Here is an 18882-nt window from a genome sequence, read left to right on the forward strand (position 1 = left end):
TGTGAGGATGCAGCAAGGATGTTTCGAATAGATAGCTCACTGTCATCAGAGGAGCTTTCGCTCGATGATTGCAACTGTAACTGATGAAAGATTGAAATCAAAAGTTTGTAAGTAAATGTGATTTTCGAAAAGTTTCAGTTTAAGTACATATGTATAGGTAGAGAGTAGTTACCCTTCTGGAAGCTCTTGTGGGAGTCCTTCAACTCTTCCTTAGCGGTTGTCGTGAGGAAGCTATGGCTTCAGCCTTTCTTTTTTGGGGTTTTTTAGGAGAACCTTCAGCAGCAGAGATTGTGCGAACGCAGAACGCTTGATCTCTTCCAAGGTACGACTGTACTTGGAATAATAAGTAGTCCACCAATCAAAACAAGACTTGGTGATGAATGAGCTTCGATCATAGACAAGATGGTGAAAACCTTCTTTTTGTTGTTGATTTTTTGAAAGGTAGAGATCAAGTTCTTTCTGTGAAGCCAAAGTGATATGGCAAAATGGCCTGCTGTTTCTGAGAAGTGGAGTTAGGATAGCTTGTGAGAAACCAAGTTGTCTGGCTATGTAATGAGGGGCATACAGAGTTACTTTGAAACGTTCTTTTTTATGTTGAGGTAGTCCTGTAGGAATTACCTGTACAGCCAGCAAATTGGCCCAGTTCCTGTTAGCAAGCTCATTTTCTTCGGTATCGTTGGGGAAGAGGAGGCGTTTGAGCTAAACAGGACCACAATTTTGACGCAAAAAAGGGGTGAATTGAGGTTCTCATTGTGAAAGTCTTTGCAAGAATGAAAAAGAGAAAAAACAATCCAAAATCGGTCTTCATCTGATTGTACTTCTGGGAAATTTGGCTTGAAATTAGCCAATCAGAAGCCTTCGATGTGCTATTTGTCTGTAGCACCACCGTTAGGCTTTATCATATACTTTTCAAAAATGGCATTAAGCCAAAGTTGCAGAAGCTAGAGAGGGCCACCTGTACTGATAAGATAGTTGTTGCAAAGACAATTAACAAACTGGCCAAGTTCTTCGAAAATATGTCCTAAAAGAAGCTTGGCAAATTGAGATTGTTTCCTTCATGAAGTAGGGAAGCAAGAGGAAGGAAAAGCTTATGCATTTGAATACTCCGAGAGCAGAAGACAATTGCATTTAGCCAGTAGAACAGAAAATCCATGTGCTTATCGTCTGTAACGAGGTTACCTTCTGCACCCATATGATGAGCAATGAAGTCACTGTAAGGTCATGGGAGCAATGTTGTATTGTTGCCTGGGTTGCATGTTAGAGGTAAAGTCTGGAGGACTAATCGGGAGTCCTGTGATAGCAGCTACATCCAGAAGTGACATACCAATCATCCCACAAGGAAGGTAGAAATTATTGGTAGTCCTGTTCCAGAAAAATGTTACAGCTCCGATCATCCAAGGGAGCGTCGAAGGTGAAAAGTGAAAAAGCCTTAGAAGGTCTTGAATCCCAAGAGCTCCCCAAGCAGTGCTCCTTGATGGAGCAAGACGTTCATACCAAGCCGTGAAGTCAGTTCCACGTGGGTTGATTTTCGGGTTATTTCGAAAAGGCTTTTTATTGGTGAAAAAAGAGATATCGAGGTCTTGGCTAATCAATAAATCTTCCCCTTGAGCACTGAGGAAGAAAGGAAGTTTCTTGTTCGTCCTTTCCAAGTTCTCGATAGGACCAATGAAACAATGAATGTCTTCACTCACAGTGAAGGGAATAAGGATTTTAGGGTCATTGCTTTGAAGTTGTGGGTCGTCAATGACTTCATCATTCACTTGATTCAACACATGAAGAGCTGGAGGAGCCGGTGGTTCCACCATGGGGCCTTTTCCTTTGTCTTGTGCAGCAGCATGGGATGAAAAAGCAGCCATTGAAGAGCAAAGAAGAATGAAGATTGAAGAAAAAATTTATGCAAGAAAGGCGAATGCAAGGGAAATCGAAGGAATAAGTGTTCGAGAAAGTTGAACAAAGACGGAAGTGTCGAATTTAAAGGGGGTTTCACTGTAGCCGTTATTACAGAAGGAATTCAAAGAGAAAGGAGGTAACTTTGCGAAGAAGGCGAAGTGGTGGAGAGAGAAGGTTCAAGTCACGGGAAACGTGTCAAACGGGTTAGAATTAATGGAGAAAGTAAATGGTAATTATGGTCGGTTAAAGTTATTGAAAGTTGAATCAGGATTAAGTGTTTCATCTTTCAATGAGTGGCTTCGAAGGTAAACACATTAATCCTAGGGGCAATTTGTTGGTCGAGATATACTTTCGAAAGATTAAACTAATTCGAAATGTTGGAGAGATGTTAAGAAGGGAGCAGAAATCGAAGACACATGTACCAGTGTTAAATGGAAGTTATCTGACGTGTACTTGATTTTGATACCTTGGTGAATCAGGAAGATAATTCGAATAGAGGATCAAATGGCGCTTTCGAAATGGAAAATCGAGCAGTTACACGAAGAAGGAAGTTGAAGGCTTTTCTCTGAGTTGGAAATTTATTGGTAACGTTCATTAGCAAAAGAGCGGGAACAGTTACCTAAGAATCCGCATACAAGGCAGCATCGTGTAATTAAGGATCGGTTACAAACTTGGGTTATAAATATTAATAAGCTCTAGGAAATAAAGGTTGGAACTTTTCTTCAGAAATATACTCAAGCATACTCACATCCCCAGCAAATTTTTTGGTCTGTATTCGAGTTCGATTTCTGTAGGGTTCCTTCCATTGTCTTTAAATTTTCATTTACACTTTCTGTAAAATTTTACTTTTCCTATCCAATTTATCTTTCAAGCAATGTTTAATTTCTTTGTCCAATTTATATTTCAACATCTTTAATTTCCATGTCAAAAGTCCTTTGGTTCAGTCGAAGACATTTTACTGCTTTGTTTAAAATTCAATGCGAACCATTTCGATTTCAGTCAATTTACTTTTCGAATCTTTTCTTTTACACTTCTTTTATCTTCTTGACATTTTTTCGAACTGATTTCCCGTTTTAATACTCGTATAATTCGAGAATCTTTGATGCACTTATAGAATTGGTACCTGTAAAAAAGGAGTAAGTTTCGCTTACAAACTATTAAAATCGAACCATCATCGATTTGCTAAAAATCGACAAACAAACATAAAGAATAAAACAAAATCTATTGCCAAAGGAGTCCATAAACAAAGAGTTTTTGTTTTTCTCCAGGTGTAGAACACACACGTGAGGCCAAGTAATCACACAATGGGTCCCAGCACCAACCTTAGCTTATATCATATGGCAGATGCAAATTCAAATTTTACTTCATATCATACCATGTAATCCATACATCAAATTATAAAAACATATTTTTTTTTATATCTTCATTTTTACTTTAAAACTTCCCAAGTTAACAAACAAATGATATAACGAACAAAGCGTGTGCATACTGCATAGATTCTTCAAGTTCCGTGGGAAAGTTCTTGCACCCAATAACCATCCCTTTAAGCTATGTGAATTCCCAAAGCTAACCCTACCCTAAACCCTTACGCACCACATTTCCCCACCAAAAATAATGATCCAAAAGGGCAAAGGTGGAAACTTGTCATTTTCCAACTACATAACAGTACCATTATTGTTATATATTATAATTATTATCCTCTCTTATTATTCCTGTTGTCTTGTCAACTCTTGCACGCTCATTGTTTTGTGTAATGTGTATGACTTTCGTTTTCAAATAGAACAAGAAAGAGAAAAATCAAAATCAAATGGTTTCCAAGAACTACAACCACTTAACATGCAGTGTTGTTGTAAAGATTGGTAAAAGCAACACAATGCACAGTGTTGACTATTCAACAATAACAATCTTCTTCCTATTTTATGGGGTCGTCTTCTCCCACGTTAACCATGATGCACCAAAAAGCATATTAGAATGTTTGATAGGATAATAATAATAATAATACACCATAACAAAAATTCCCTTTGAATTCTTCTTATTCCTATTTTCTCTGTGCTTTCTGCACCAAAAGGTAGATAAAGTTTTAACAGTGGAAATTCTTGTGTTTGATAAAAAGAATCAAGAGATGTATTCAAAGAGAGAGAACATGGAAGATGACAAAGAAGAACATGGTTATTTAGAAACCGACCCAACTGGTCGATATGGCAGGGTATGTTGTATGCTTTGAACCTTCCTCTGTTTTCCTCTGTTTCTTCTTATGTCTTTTCAATTTTGGATTATTATCTATGTTGGGCTTTGAATCCTTTTTCTGTTATGTCTAAGCCATGCTCTATTTTTGATTGAGGGATAGATTTTCTCTAGGAATTGAGTTAATGTGAGAACATGTTTTTGTGATTAGTTTGGAGAAGTTCTTGGAAAAGGGGCAATGAAGACAGTGTACAAAGCAATTGATGAAGTTCTTGGGATAGAGGTAGCATGGAACCAGGTGAAGATCAACGAGGCGCTTCGAACGCCGGATGATTTGCAGCGGCTATACTCGGAGGTTCATCTTCTAAGCACCCTCAAGCACCAATCCATCATAAGATTCTATACTTCTTGGATTGATGTTGAGAACAAGGCCTTCAACTTTGTTACAGAAATGTTCACTTCAGGATCACTAAGAGAGTAACTTCCTTTTCCAACTTATGAATTAGGCAATTACTTGATCATCACATTTTTCTTTAGTATCCCTATATTGCATATTAAATTTTGAAAATTAAAAGTAATTACCTTCTATTAGTAATCAATTTGTGACCTATTTTTTCTTTTTGGATACAAGAGTCTCTATTTAAAACATGATCATGAGCTCCTAGGATTTGTTGATAACCAGTGATTATTTTCCGGCATGTACAGATACCGGAAGAAATATAAGCGAGTCAGCATACGAGCGATAAAGAATTGGGCTCGGCAAATCTTAGAGGGTCTTGTTTATCTACATGGCCACGATCCGCCAGTGATCCATAGGGACCTAAAATGTGACAACATATTTGTCAATGGCCATCTTGGACAGGTGAAAATCGGAGACCTGGGACTAGCTGCGATTCTTCGCGGCTCGCAGTCGGCACACAGTGTTATAGGTATTTTTCTTTGTTGCTGCCAATGAATGTTGCATAGTTGTTGCAAAAGGTACTTAGAAACTGCCTCAATTCTTTGTGCTAGGCACGCCAGAGTTCATGGCACCGGAATTGTACGAGGAAGAATACAATGAACTTGTTGATGTGTACTCATTTGGAATGTGTTTATTGGAAATGCTCACATCTGATTATCCATATTGTGAATGTACTAATCCAGCACAGATATACAAGAAAGTAACATCGGTAACCTCCGATCCCGATCTAATTTTAAGTTTCAACAATGTTAGGTGTACATAAAAGAATCAGTATAAAATACATATTGAAATATAAAATATATATTGAAAATAAATTAAACAACACATGTTTATACATAAATATATAATGACTGATTTGGTAAGTGATTTTTAGCGTGTTTAAGTTTAAGGATATCATTTATCAGCATAGTTAGTTAGGATTTTATTTGTTTCTTGCAGGGAAAGTTACCAATGGCATTTTTCCGAATTGAAGACAGCGAAGCACAGAGGTTCATCGGAAGATGCCTGCTACCGGCGGCGAAGAGACCATCAGCAAAAGATTTGTTGCTTGACCCTTTCTTTGTGTCTGATGATTCTTCATCATCGTTAACAAAGTTTGGAATTCAGAACTATTCACTTTTGAATAGTGAGATGGAAAAGCTGCAACTGAGCGATGCTTTGCCTAGAACTGAAATGAAAATCACAGGGAAGCTGAATCCTGATGATACCATCTTTCTCAAAGTGCAACTTTCTGATAAGGATGGTATGTAATGTAATCTCTTGGTTTATCTTAGGCGATTTTGTTTCACTTTTGGTACATGATTTTGTTGCAGGTTCCGTGAGGAATGTATATTTTCCGTTTGATATTGTGAATGATACTCCGATGGATGTTGCGACGGAGATGGTGAAAGAACTGGAGATTGGTGATTGGGAGCCTTTTGAAATTGCGAATATGATCGATGGCGAAGTATCTGCTCTGTTACCACGACGGAGGGCGAGTAATCATGATGAATACGACGACGACGGAGGATCTCATCATTATTTTCGCTCCTCTTCTTGCTCCTCCTCCCAAGACTCAATGGCAAGTCTTGTTCCATTATCTGAGGCCATGCCTAATGAATATTACTGGCTCCATGGTACATCTTCTTTCACCCTTTGCTACTTCACCTTTTAAAATTGCTATTCATCCATGTACTCCTTTTAGTCTTGCTATTACAAATCTCGTAAAAAACAAAAAGAAAAGATCTTTTTTTATAATAAAAAATCTTTTTTTTTTCTAACAATTTAATTATACCCAAATAAGTTCATATTTATATAAACTATATTAACTATTGTTTGCAGATGATTTATTTGACGACACTAGTTCACAAGGAACGTATTCCAACCTGAACTATCATTCAGCAGATGAACTTGACTATGTCTATAATAATTTACCTTCTTCTACCAAGAAGGACAAAATCCCCATCATGAAGAGTACTCACAAGTGCACAAGATTTTCCCCACAAGATTTATTTCCAACTTCATCACAACTAGCACCCTATAGTAGTAGCGTCAAGGGTAAGAGGGTGATGGAGAATGGTGGTAGCAGTAGTAGATTGACAAGGAACAGGTCATTGATCGATATAAGGAGCCAAATGTTGCACAGATCATTGGTTGAGGAAGTGCACAAGAGAAGGTTGTTTAAGACTGTTGGTGCTGTTGAGAATATTGGATTTCAAGCACCTTGTGAAGTTGAGAACGACAAGAACCATTCAAGGAGTGCCAAGGGAGAAAATGTTGCCATATAAGGGAATGTACTACATCTTACATGCACCAACATAATTCAATGGTGTAAAATTATGTTAACATTTATACTGTTGGATTATTTTAGTGTGTGATGAGTGCATCTTCTTTTATTCAAAATTAAAATGTATGAAATGCATGCATAAGCTTGTGTTTTCATAGGGTATCAAATTTCTAATGAATGAAAGGAATGTTGATCTTCAATTTAAGTGGAAATTGAATTCAATGTTTGAAATAAAAATATTTAAACTAATTTAAATAGAATTTAATTTAATTTTTTTAAATTAATTCTAATTTAAATAGGTCTGATTTGAAATTTCATTCTATTGGGATTTCACTTAAAATTTAAAATGTCTAAAATATTTTTATAATCTAATTACTTCTTAATTTTTTTTATTCACTTTCTCTCAAAGCTTTCCACATTTTAACACATACTCTCTCTTCTCTCACCACCTTCATTTCCTTACCTTTTCTTTCTTTCTATTCACTTAATATAATATATAACTTTTTCTTTGAAAGATCTACTATGTAAATCTAAAAAAATATCCACACGTATAGATTTTATGTATTTAACTTATATTAATGATACTAAGCGTTTGTCAATATATCTAAACATTTCAAGCAAAATTGTATTAATCATGACACTAGCAAAAAGTGACATAATTTTGTTCCATTTTAATAACATGAATTAGTTGCTATACTTTGTCGATAATAACTAGCTTTTTTTTACTTGCTATATCACTAGACTACTAAACAAGTTGGTTCTTGACAATTCATGTTTATTTTTTGTTGTTGGTTTGTGGTTGGAATCAACCATAAACAACCATTTAATTTTTTAATTAATAATAATATTTTTTAAATTTAATATTCTAGATTAATCTAATTTTTATTTTTTTAAAAGTGAACAAATTTTAGTCGAAAAAATTTTAGTTAAAAATATATTTTTTTATTATTTCATATAATTTAATAAATAGATATATTTATTATTTAAATATAATGTTATATTAATAAAAAATAAAATTATCTATTATAAAATTTTAATTTATTTAATAAATATTTTAAATACTAAAATTTAATTTAATTCTATAATTTTATTAATTTATTCTAAACACTAAAATTTAATTTAATTCTATAGCATTAAAAATTTTCAAACAAACAGTCAAAATTTGTCAGAAAAATAGCCAAACAGGGCACCATTATACGGTGTGAGGTTCAACGTACATGTAATTAAATAAATAAATGCCTTTTATTCTTTTAAAATTTTGGATAAGTTTGGTATAAATTATCTTTTCATTTCCTTTTTTATGTAAATTTTCATTTTATTAATGACCTATGGTTAAATCATCTTTATTAAATATATTATACTCTTTATTAGTTAAATAAACCTTAATTTTCTATTCTGTTAGATTTTATATTAACCTACTAACAAGGTTAAACATTTTTTTTAATTTTCAAATGTTTTACATATAATTTTTTATAGTCTATTTCATTTTTTATTAGCAGATCCTCTGAGAGAAACAAACTAAAAATATACTCATAAAACATATTTAACAAAGAAGATCATAATAAAAAATCATAGAAAAAGAAAAATAAGAATGCTACACATCCATGTAACTATGTAATTAAGTTGACCCAACACCAAAAAAATTCAATACTATTAAATGAAACGTGAAATACACGCGTCCAACGCACACGAAATTGCTCTTGCTCAATGCTTCTTCTCCCCCACGCTTCTTCTTGTTCTCTCGCGCTTCTTCTTCTTCTTCTTCTTCTTCTTCGCATTCCTCCTTCTCCTGCTTCTCCTCCTTTTTCGCGTTCCTTCTTCTTCATGTGTTTTCTCCTTATCGTTATTCTTTTATTGTTGTTGTTGCTGTATTTTTTGTCTTTTTCTCCTTCTTTCTCTGGTGAAGAAGCAGTAGAAGGTGATGAAGAAGAGTTTTGAATAGTGCAGAATGAACCGAACACAGTACTCAGTGAACCGAACACAGTACTCATGGTGAACCGAACATAGTGCTCATGGTGAACCGAACACAATACAATTGTATAGTAGTGAGTGAACGAAACATAATCTATTATATAAAATCAAATTCAAACAGCGTTTTGCAGAATGAACCGAACACAGTACTCATGGTGAACCGAACACAGTACTCATGGTGAAACAATTGTATAGTATTGAGTGAATGAAACATAATCCATTATATAAAATCAAATTCAAATAACTCTGCCTACAATTTACATATTATCAATTCAATTCAATTCAATTCAGTACACCTCCGTCCATTTAATTCAATTCAAATTAGCAATTGCATTCCATTCAATTCGATTCAAAATTGAATAATCCAAACTTTGTCACTTTGATTCGTTTCAGAAGAGTAATCCAAATCGCTCTCCTGTTTACCAAAAAATTATGAACCCCTAAACACTGAACCCTAAACCCTAAACACTAAAACCAGAACCCTGAACACTGAACCCTGAACCCATAAATCCTAAATCCCTAAAACCCTAAAACCTAAACCTTAAACCCTATACCCTAAAACCTAAACCCTAAACCCTAAACCCTGAACTCGAACCCTGAACCCTGAATGCTAAACCCTGAACCCGAACCCTGAACACTGAACTCTGAACCCTGAATGCTAAACCCTAAACCCTAAGCTCTGAACCCTACCGTAAACCCTAAACCCTGAACCCTACCGTAAACCCTAAACCCCTAAAACCATGAACCCTGAACCCTAAACTCTAAACCCTCAACCATGAACACGGTGAACTGAAATTAATATACGGGGCGAACCGAAAGTTTGAAACACACTGAACCCTGGACCCATAAACCTTAAGTCCTAAAACCCTAAACCCTGAAACCCTATCGTCATTCTTTTGTTGTTGTTGCTGCTGTATTTTTTTTGTCTTTTTCTTCTTCTCTCTCTGGTGAAGAAGTAGTAGAAGGTGAGGAAGAAGAGTTTTGAATAGTGCAGAATGAACCAATACAATACTCATGGTGAACCGAACACAATACAATTGTATAGTACTGAGTGAATGAAACATAATCCATTATATAAAATCAAATTAAAACAGCTTTCTGCAGAATGAACTGAACACAGTACTCATGGTGAAACAATTGTATAGTACTGAGTGAACTAAACATAATCCATTATATAAAATCAAATTCAAATAACTCTGCCTACAATTTACATATTATCAATTCAATTCAATTCAGTATACTTCCGTCCATTTAATTCAATTCAAATTAGTAATTGCATTCCATTCAATTCGATTCAAAATTGAATAATCCAAACTTTGTCAGTTTGATTTGTTTCAGAAGAGTAATCGCTCTCCTGATTTGAAGTTGAGTCATTTATTGTTTCGATTCAGAAGTGCAGATCGAAGAAGAAAACGAAGAAGAATAGGAAGAAGATAAATGCAACCAGAGGATGAAATGCAGAGACCAGAAAAGAATCTAAAGGGGCGCTGTTTGCTATTATGTAAGAACCAACTCATCAAATCCACTGGTTGATCAGAGATCCCTAAAGCTTGCCAAACAAGTTGGGCTTTTGGACAATCCCGAATACAATGTAAAACCGACTCCTGACTTGAGAAACATCGTGGACAGCTATTCGTGTGCGAAATGCCCCTTCTAAAACGAAATGCAGCAGTAGGAAGAGCCTCCCGAAGACATAGCCAGGCCAAAAATTTGTGCTTTTCCGGAACATGTTGACGCCAAAACCAAAGCCAATTACCCCTATCCTCCCAACTAAACATCTTCTTATTGAGCCATAAATAACCACTATGAGCATCATAAACCTTTGAGGCCGCACCAGTCCAACACCAACCGACCTCTGAACCAGCTTGAACATCTGGGTTGTAAGAATTAATGTTGCTCTGCAGAGACTGATTCAAAGGAGAATAGATATTCTCAAGGTTCCACTGTCCAGATGACCAAAGGTCCAAGATCCTGAGATCCAAATCAGAAATGTGAACATAATCCATCTCCTGACACAGTCGCCCCTCTCTTCTCCATTTAGAAAACCAAAAGTTCTGTTCCAAATCCCCAATGCACCAACTAAAACCTTCCTTTAGGAAATCCCAAGCTCGACATATACTCTTCCAAACATAAGATCCACTTCCTCGAGACCGACTAAAACAATCATCCTTAGAAGAATGGTATTTCTCCGTCAACAGTTGAACCCATAGTTTGTTGGGATGGTGAAAAAGTTGCCAAACTAGTTTTCCAAGAAGAGCAATATTGGCACAAAAGGGATCTCTAATTCCCAGACCTCCAAACTTCTTAGGAGTGACCAACGCTTTCTAGTTAACTAGATTCAGGCCTCTACCATCAGCTTGACCCTTCCATAGAAAGTTTCGCATCATGGATTCTATCTTATTAGTTACCCCTTTAGGGAAGAGAGATACTTGCATGCGATAAGTAGGAATCGCAGTGACTACCGAGTTGAGCAAACAGAGTCTGCCTGCCTTATTAAGCAATCTTCCTTTCCAGCTGGCTAGCCTTCCCCGAATCTTGTCCAAAACATCGTTGAAAGTTGCGCGTGTCACCCGAGAGTGATTAAGGTTCACCCCTAAATACTTGCCCAAGTTCTGAACGAATCTGATGGAGGAGACTCTATTGAAAATCTCTTTTCTTGTCGCTGAAACATTCTTGGAGCATAGCGCTTTAGATTTTTCCACATTAACCTTCATCCCAAAGGCTCTGCAGAAATTTTCCAAAGCTACCATTACAGTTTGAACTTGCTGTTTTTCAGCTTTACAGAAAAGAAGCAAATCATCGGCAAACATCAAATGAGAAATTCTTGGACCCCCTCTAGAAACCGCAACTGGCTTCCACACGCCCTTATCAACTTGCTGATTAATAGAACAGGACAATCTCTCCATACACAACACAAACAGATACGGTGATATAGGATCTCCTTGCCTAAGACCCCTGCTCGGAGTAAAGCTATTTAATCTATCCCCATTCCAGAGGATAGACAGTGAGGAAGCAGTGACACAACACATAATCAGATTGACTGTCGGAGGAGGAAAGCCAAAACTCACCAGGGTTTGTTTCAGAAATCCCCAATCCACTCTATCGTACGCTTTCTCCAAATCAATCTTAAAGGCCAGGGTGCCTTTCTTTGACTTTGTCTTCTTCATGAAATGGAGAACCTCTTGTGCTACAATGATGTTGTCAGGGGTTCCTCTCCCCGGGATAAACCCTCCTTGAAGGGGCCCAATAATCTCTTTGAGATGGGGACGAAGTCTATTGACCAAGACCTTCGTTATAACTTTGTAAACCACATTACAGAGACTAATTGGTCGGAAATCCTTCATGGAAACCGGGTTTTCTACATTCGGAATAAGAACCACAAGAGTTTCCATCATCCTTGGATCCATATCCAAACCAGAGAACGCATGACGAACCATAGTCCAAACATCAAAACCAACAATCTTCCAGTATTCTTTAAAGAAGAAAGCCTGAAACCCATCAGGGCCCGGCGCCTTAAAAGATTGCATACTGAAAACAGCCGACTTAACTTCTTCCAGAGTAACTGGCGCTGTGAGGCTACAACAGGCTTCATCATTCAGGGAAGGCAGTGGCACATCACCAAGACAACCTAAGTCTACATCCTCCGACTGGTAGAATAGGCGTTTATAGAAGGATTCAGCTTCCCTTCTAAGGACATCCGGGTCCGTTTCCCACACCCCATATTGTTTATTTATCTAGAATGCATTAGCATTTTCTTTATTAATTTAAAAGAATAGAATGGTTTGATTAAGAACTCTAAAAAAAAGTGGATTTCTCTCAAAATTCACTTAAAAGTGAAATAAATAATTAAAGTAAGAAAGAGAATCAACTTAAGATCGGAATTAGAAAATATTTTTATTTTGTTTGGTCCTACATTACACCGGATACACCCACATCCGATAACAAACATTTCGCGTTTGTTATTTTTTTCACATGTTTGGAAAATTTTTAGCAAACAATACACTAAATTTTTTATATAAAATTTCAAGAATGAGAAAATATATGTGAACAATGACGATGCTTCTAACAATTTTATATAAATCAGCAAATCACTTCCCAGTTTTTTTCTTTTATTCAAATAGATTAAATCGTCTCTAATTTTTGACGTTAAAAATTTTTTTACACCACACACACAATACTCAAGAATTTCATTCACTATTTAACCTGAGTAAATATTTTTACACCACACACACAATACACGATGATCACTAGATTAAGAACTTATGTGTAAAATGGATCGAACATGCTGAACCGATTTGTTAAATCCGAAAAAGAAAAAAAAATAGATCGAGAAGAAATTTTGAGTATATCAAACTAAAAAAATTCATCTAGCCCGTAGTTCCGATTAATCTGAGAGAAAAATAAAATATATGGCCCATAACTATGGGAGAAAAATGAAATATATGGTTTTGGTATTTAATATTTTTGGGTTTGGAATAATGAATTTAAATAGAATTAACAACCCCATTATAGCCCAATACAGCAATAAGAAGAACATGGATCCAATCATTCATGAAACCGTCAACCTCTTTTATCCATTGAGATTGAGATTCCAATAGTTGGACCCACAAGCTCACTATTGTTTGTTTACAAAACAGGTAAAAAAAACAATCCCTCTAGGTAATTAAGAGAGGTTCTGTCGACTCTTACCAATTTCTATTTGGTTGGACTCAGTCTATTTAAAAGAAAAAAAATATGTACCATTATTCATGATAAACCTAATTCACTCTCAATTACTACTAGTAAACATAATTAACCCTATTTTTTACCATTCAAGTCCAGTCTCATCCCCTAATCTCGATAGCTGTTCCTTTCCGACCTCCCTCTTCCATCTTTGGACGCATTTCCATCGCCGGCGTCAACAATGGTCAATGCCGTTCGTGCTTTCGTCGGCGAGTAATCACTAGTCTTCAGAAGTGTATCTGAGTGTCGTCATTGTTGTACAAGACACCTCCTGTATAAGACACATTCGCAAAAGACACTTCTGTTTAAAAGACACCTACATTAGAAGACACATGTATAAAAAGATACTTCCTAAAGACACATGCATAAAAAGACACCTTCATTAGAAGAACATTCATAATCCACATCAATGGATGATGTATTTGTTCCTTCTTCTCCAAATATACGTTCCATCGATGAAGCCGTCGGAGGAGCGGGATTTTTGTTCGCGGCTTCGGGACGACGTCGAGGGATACACGTTCGATGACAATCGGGTGATGGAACACGCACGAGTTTTTGCAATAATAGATTTTTCCATCACGAAACGGCGGCGCACCAATGAACCGGCGACAGAGTGGTTATTGTGGTTGGAACGGTAGCGCACTGCAGCGGTGGCGAATTGGCACCTGGTAAGGAAGATGACCGCAACCCGCACCATAAAAACTTCTGTCGGAGCAAAACAGCCGCGCACCAAGGAGTCGGTAACATGGTGGTTGTGCAGCTGTGACGGGAGCGCGCTGCAACGACAGCGAAGCGGCGCTGTTGGCGAGAAAGAAGATGCCGCGATGATAGGAGGAAGACGGACACTAATCACAGTAACCTTATGAGCGATTACTCAACACAATCTTTATTATTCAAATTTCTCATTAATATCATTTTTTAAAATCTAAATTTATTAAAATAATTTAAAATTATTATTTATTAATTGAGTTGTCAAAAAGTCTACAGATTAACTCTTAATACCCCATACTATTCCATAGAAGAATAATTGAATATGGTCCAATAGTATTGATACTGACTACTGAGTATGCTTAGAGGCATATCATGAGAATTTAAGTACGGATATGGGAAAATATAATACAGAAAATTTCTAACTCCATTTTTATCAAATCACTATAGAATTCATTTTCACATGAAAGCATATAATTCTAAAGGTCCATTTTGTTTGCATTTCAATTTATTATTATTTTTTTAAAATATGTTTAACTTACATATATGAAATAAAGAACTCAAGATAGAAAACTAACATAAAAAAAAATTATTCTTTTCATTTTCATTCTTCTTTTTACAAAAAATATTGAAAAAAAAAAAAAAAACTTTGAAACTTAAAACGCAAACCAATCATCCCATAAATTTTGGTTTTAGAATTCGCACTCAATTTGCATAGCTCCTGCCTCCTAGATGAGAAGCCATCAAACCAAATCGTCAAATTTGAATCCAGGTCAAAACTAGCATCCTAGGTTCTTTTTACCGATTAAATCTATCTTAGGACCTTACCTAATTGTAACATGAATTTTGTGTATTTATAATAATGGTGATGGACCCCATTTTATTTACTAATGAATCCTTATTAGTTATTATGAAAGGTGTATGGAGCGGCATACCAACGTCTGTCTCATTTGTTAGATTAGAATGCAGCAAAAGCATGGCGTTAATTCTTAGACTATGATTGTGAATTTGCATATTTGAATCAAAATGATAGTGCTTATATTCCTTGATCCTGAAGCCTAATTATATTGGATCTTAGTGGAATCATGATGTTCTACTATTTTTTGAGTATGTTATTTCCAAGTTGAAGTAACGAGTTATATTATTATGTCCATATTTTATATTTGAAATGTTGGCGTGAGTATACGTATATAATCTATGCTGGTTGAAGTATAAAAATACGAATATTAAAACTGTTAGATATTTTATAAAAAATCAGTAATTTACATCAGCCAATCTTTGATTTAATTTAAAACTTTCAATTCTTGAATTACCAAATAAGATGAAATTAAAATGTGTTTGTTTTGTTATGTAATCAAAATTAGGGATCTAAACTTTATAAAATTTATGAATAGTCGTATTCTATTTCTATAAAAAAACAGACCAACGACTAATATAATTAATTAATAATTATAATATTACTCAAACTAAGTTTTATATTAACAAATTGTACCACAATTAAAATAAAAATTCGAAAAAAACTTCATTATCAGAGGACTATAAATTGAGGACTGAGATGGACTTGATCTATAGTTACCATTTGCTAGCTTCTTGTAAACGTAATAAGAGTTTTTACATAGGTGTTCTAAGGAAATTTGCTAACATCTTTTCTTTTTCTTTTTTTTTTAAATAAACTTTTATAGAGCAAATAAAGTTTTGAATATTTTAAAATATTCAATGTGTTAAAAATTTATTGTTTTCAACAATTTAACAAAATGCTTTAGAACACTTTATAATAGGGTTGCAAGTAAACCAAGTTAACTTGTAAACTAGCTTGTGTTTTGGGAGTAGAACTCGATCTTGAGTTTATATATGGTCAATTTATTTATTTTTGAGTTAGTTTAATTATTATTATTTTTTATTTCATAATTTAAGTCACACACATATTATAGATAATAATTGTTATAATATCTAAAAGATGGTGTTTAATTTGTCAATAAAATAAAAAATAATATTTAATTATAAAAAATATAAAAATAAATAAATTTTAAATATTTAAAATTTATTATAAAAAATAAATTAAGTCAAAATTAGCCACCAAACTATAAATACTATAGAATTGACCAAAGTTATGAGACATAATAGTGTATATGGACATATATTATATATAGACTCCACTGTTAATAAATTGAATAAATGTGAGTGAAGATCAATTTTGTAAATAAAGATTGAACTCATGGCTTCTATGGCTACCAAATTGTTATTATAAGATTCTTGAAAGGGAACATTTCTCTACATGTAAGAGACTCGTTAATTGTGCAATTATAATTAAGATTTCCACAAAAACACAATGTCTAGTTGTCTTTTTTGCTTCGGTCTTACTAATGAGTATCGTGAAGACACTAGTAGTTAAAGTACATAAATTTTATATAAAAATATTAAATAGTTGAATGTTTTAACTTTTAATGTACTTATAATGCATTTATTTTAAATTTTTTTTTACTAACGAATAATTATAATCTTAACCAATAACCTAACAGCATTAAAAACCTATTTTTAGACAATGCCTAGATGTTTAATTAGTATTTTTTTATTTTTAATTTGTAAATAATTGTGTTTGAAGTGTATCACGGAAGTTCATTATTTTCTCATGCATATATGGAGCACCTGAGAATTTGTCAGAGGTGAATTCCTCCGTGACAATACACCCCAACGTTGTCAGAATTCGCTTTAGTGTTTTTTATTTTTATTTTTTTTAAAAAGTAAATTTGCCAGTTCTATTTTTAAAAATATAAAATAAATAAAATGAGAATTTCACCAATCAGCAAAATCATATTATTTTTTCTTATCCGTCTAGTTGGACTATCCTTTTCTTCAATAGTGAGTGGTCCTCCCTTATTTCTATAAATCTGATTGTAATTATCACGTGGTCCTTAATTATGCAATGTAACGATGCCTATTAGTAAGGTTTTGTCTTGTTAATTATATGGATTGGAGGATGCTGTAGTATGTTATTATAGAAAATGGTATAATATTGAAAATGACACTTAATTTACAATTTCATTAATTAGATTGTACCCCACAAATTGAACAACTAACATAAACTTTCATCGAATCTTTACGACACGGATAATAGATTTCGGACCTTAATTATGATGATCCTTTTACCTTTGTGTTAACGTACTTCTTGACTTCTTGTTACCAAGTTTGATGGCAATAATGTTTATAATAACCCTAATGGGTATTCGCCAGCATTTATAATTAAATGCAATTAATTACAAGATAACCAAAAATAGCTTTAGGGTCCACATTCATTCAGTAGTATATCTAATATCCAGTACTAATGTATTGCGGGACAGATCTATGTAAATTATTGTCGGAGTTAGTGGCTTACTATAATTTAAAATTTTTTTAGTAGTATATACTATATAATAATAATATTTATTTTAATAAATAAAAAATAATTAGTGTGTTTTTTTTAATTATTTAGAATATTTGGATGAAAAAAAAATTTAGAATAAAAAATTAAGTGTTGAAGAAATTATTAAAAATTTTGTTTAGAAATATAAAAAATAGAATGAAATTGATCTTTTTTGTTATTAATAGCAATGTTGGAAGTGATAATGGAATTTTTGTGCTTTGTTTTTATTTTATTTATTTCCGTTGTTCTACTTTTTGTGTTAAGCTATCTTATTAAAAAATTATTAAATTTAATCTTATAATAAATTTTTACTCAATTATTTTGATACTTGATAGTTAATTTAAAAATTTTATATTAGATGTCTATTAAAATAATTAATTCTCAATTTAAATGAGATTGGTGTATGTTCTTTTTTAAAAATTGACTCAAAAGAGTATTATTTTTTTTTAAAATTAATTTTAATTTTTTTCATAACAACTGCATTAATTGAAAGAACTTTCTCAATTATGAATATATATAAAATTTGGCTTCTAATTATATGAAAAGTGAATTTTTAAATAATTATTTAGTATTATATATATATATATATATATTGTATTGTTAAAAAAAAGATTATTCAATTTTTTAAAATATAAAATTTAAAAAATAAAATTTTAAATTATATATTATTTTTTAAATTATTATTTTAATATTTTAATTTATAAATTAAATATTTTAAATATTAATCATATTTTATAATAATAAAATATAATTATAATAATAATTATACTATATATTATAAAAAATAACCATCCATATAAAGTATATTTTTGAAATATAAAATATGCATTAAAATAAATTAAATAATATATATATAAATATATAATAATTAATAAATAATTTAATAACTAATTTTTATATATAAATAATATTTTTATTATAAAAATTATTATTATGTTATATATATTTTGTGTCTGCTGATAAAATTTTTTGGCTGATTTTTTTTATATGAAAGAAATATGGGTGTTTTTTTGGGAAATGGGATTATTTGGTGTAATTACAGATAGATGAATTTTATAGGTAAAAAGTCAACACGTGGGAGCGTGGTGCAACATGTGGGGCGCGTGTTGGATACGTGGCAACATTCTGGCCAACACATGAGGGGCGTGTTGGACACGTGACAGCATATTGGCCAACACGTGGGGGGCATGGTGCAACATGTGGGAAGCGTGTTGAATGAGTTCCACAATATTGTAATACACTTCAAATATCAATATTCAACCAAAACACCATCTCTATTTT

At 33.4% G+C, this 18882-nt stretch overlaps 1 protein-coding gene across 1 annotated transcript; it reads left to right on the plus strand.

Annotated features, from left to right (window-relative positions):
* Positions 1 to 3585: 3585 nt before the first annotated feature.
* LOC112765033 (probable serine/threonine-protein kinase WNK4) lies at positions 3586 to 7000 on the plus strand. Its single transcript, XM_025810889.3, has 7 exons — positions 3586 to 4096; positions 4286 to 4551; positions 4780 to 5003; positions 5086 to 5243; positions 5474 to 5777; positions 5848 to 6150; positions 6356 to 7000. Exons 1-7 carry the CDS (start codon positions 4013 to 4015, stop codon positions 6799 to 6801), a joined length of 1785 nt encoding a protein of 594 aa, XP_025666674.1. The 5' UTR covers positions 3586 to 4012; the 3' UTR covers positions 6802 to 7000.
* The last annotated feature ends 11882 nt before the right edge of the window (positions 7001 to 18882 follow it).

The sequence above is a fragment of the Arachis hypogaea genome, chromosome 17 (assembly GCF_003086295.3).
Source record: "Arachis hypogaea cultivar Tifrunner chromosome 17, arahy.Tifrunner.gnm2.J5K5, whole genome shotgun sequence".
Taxonomy (NCBI): domain Eukaryota; kingdom Viridiplantae; phylum Streptophyta; class Magnoliopsida; order Fabales; family Fabaceae; genus Arachis; species Arachis hypogaea.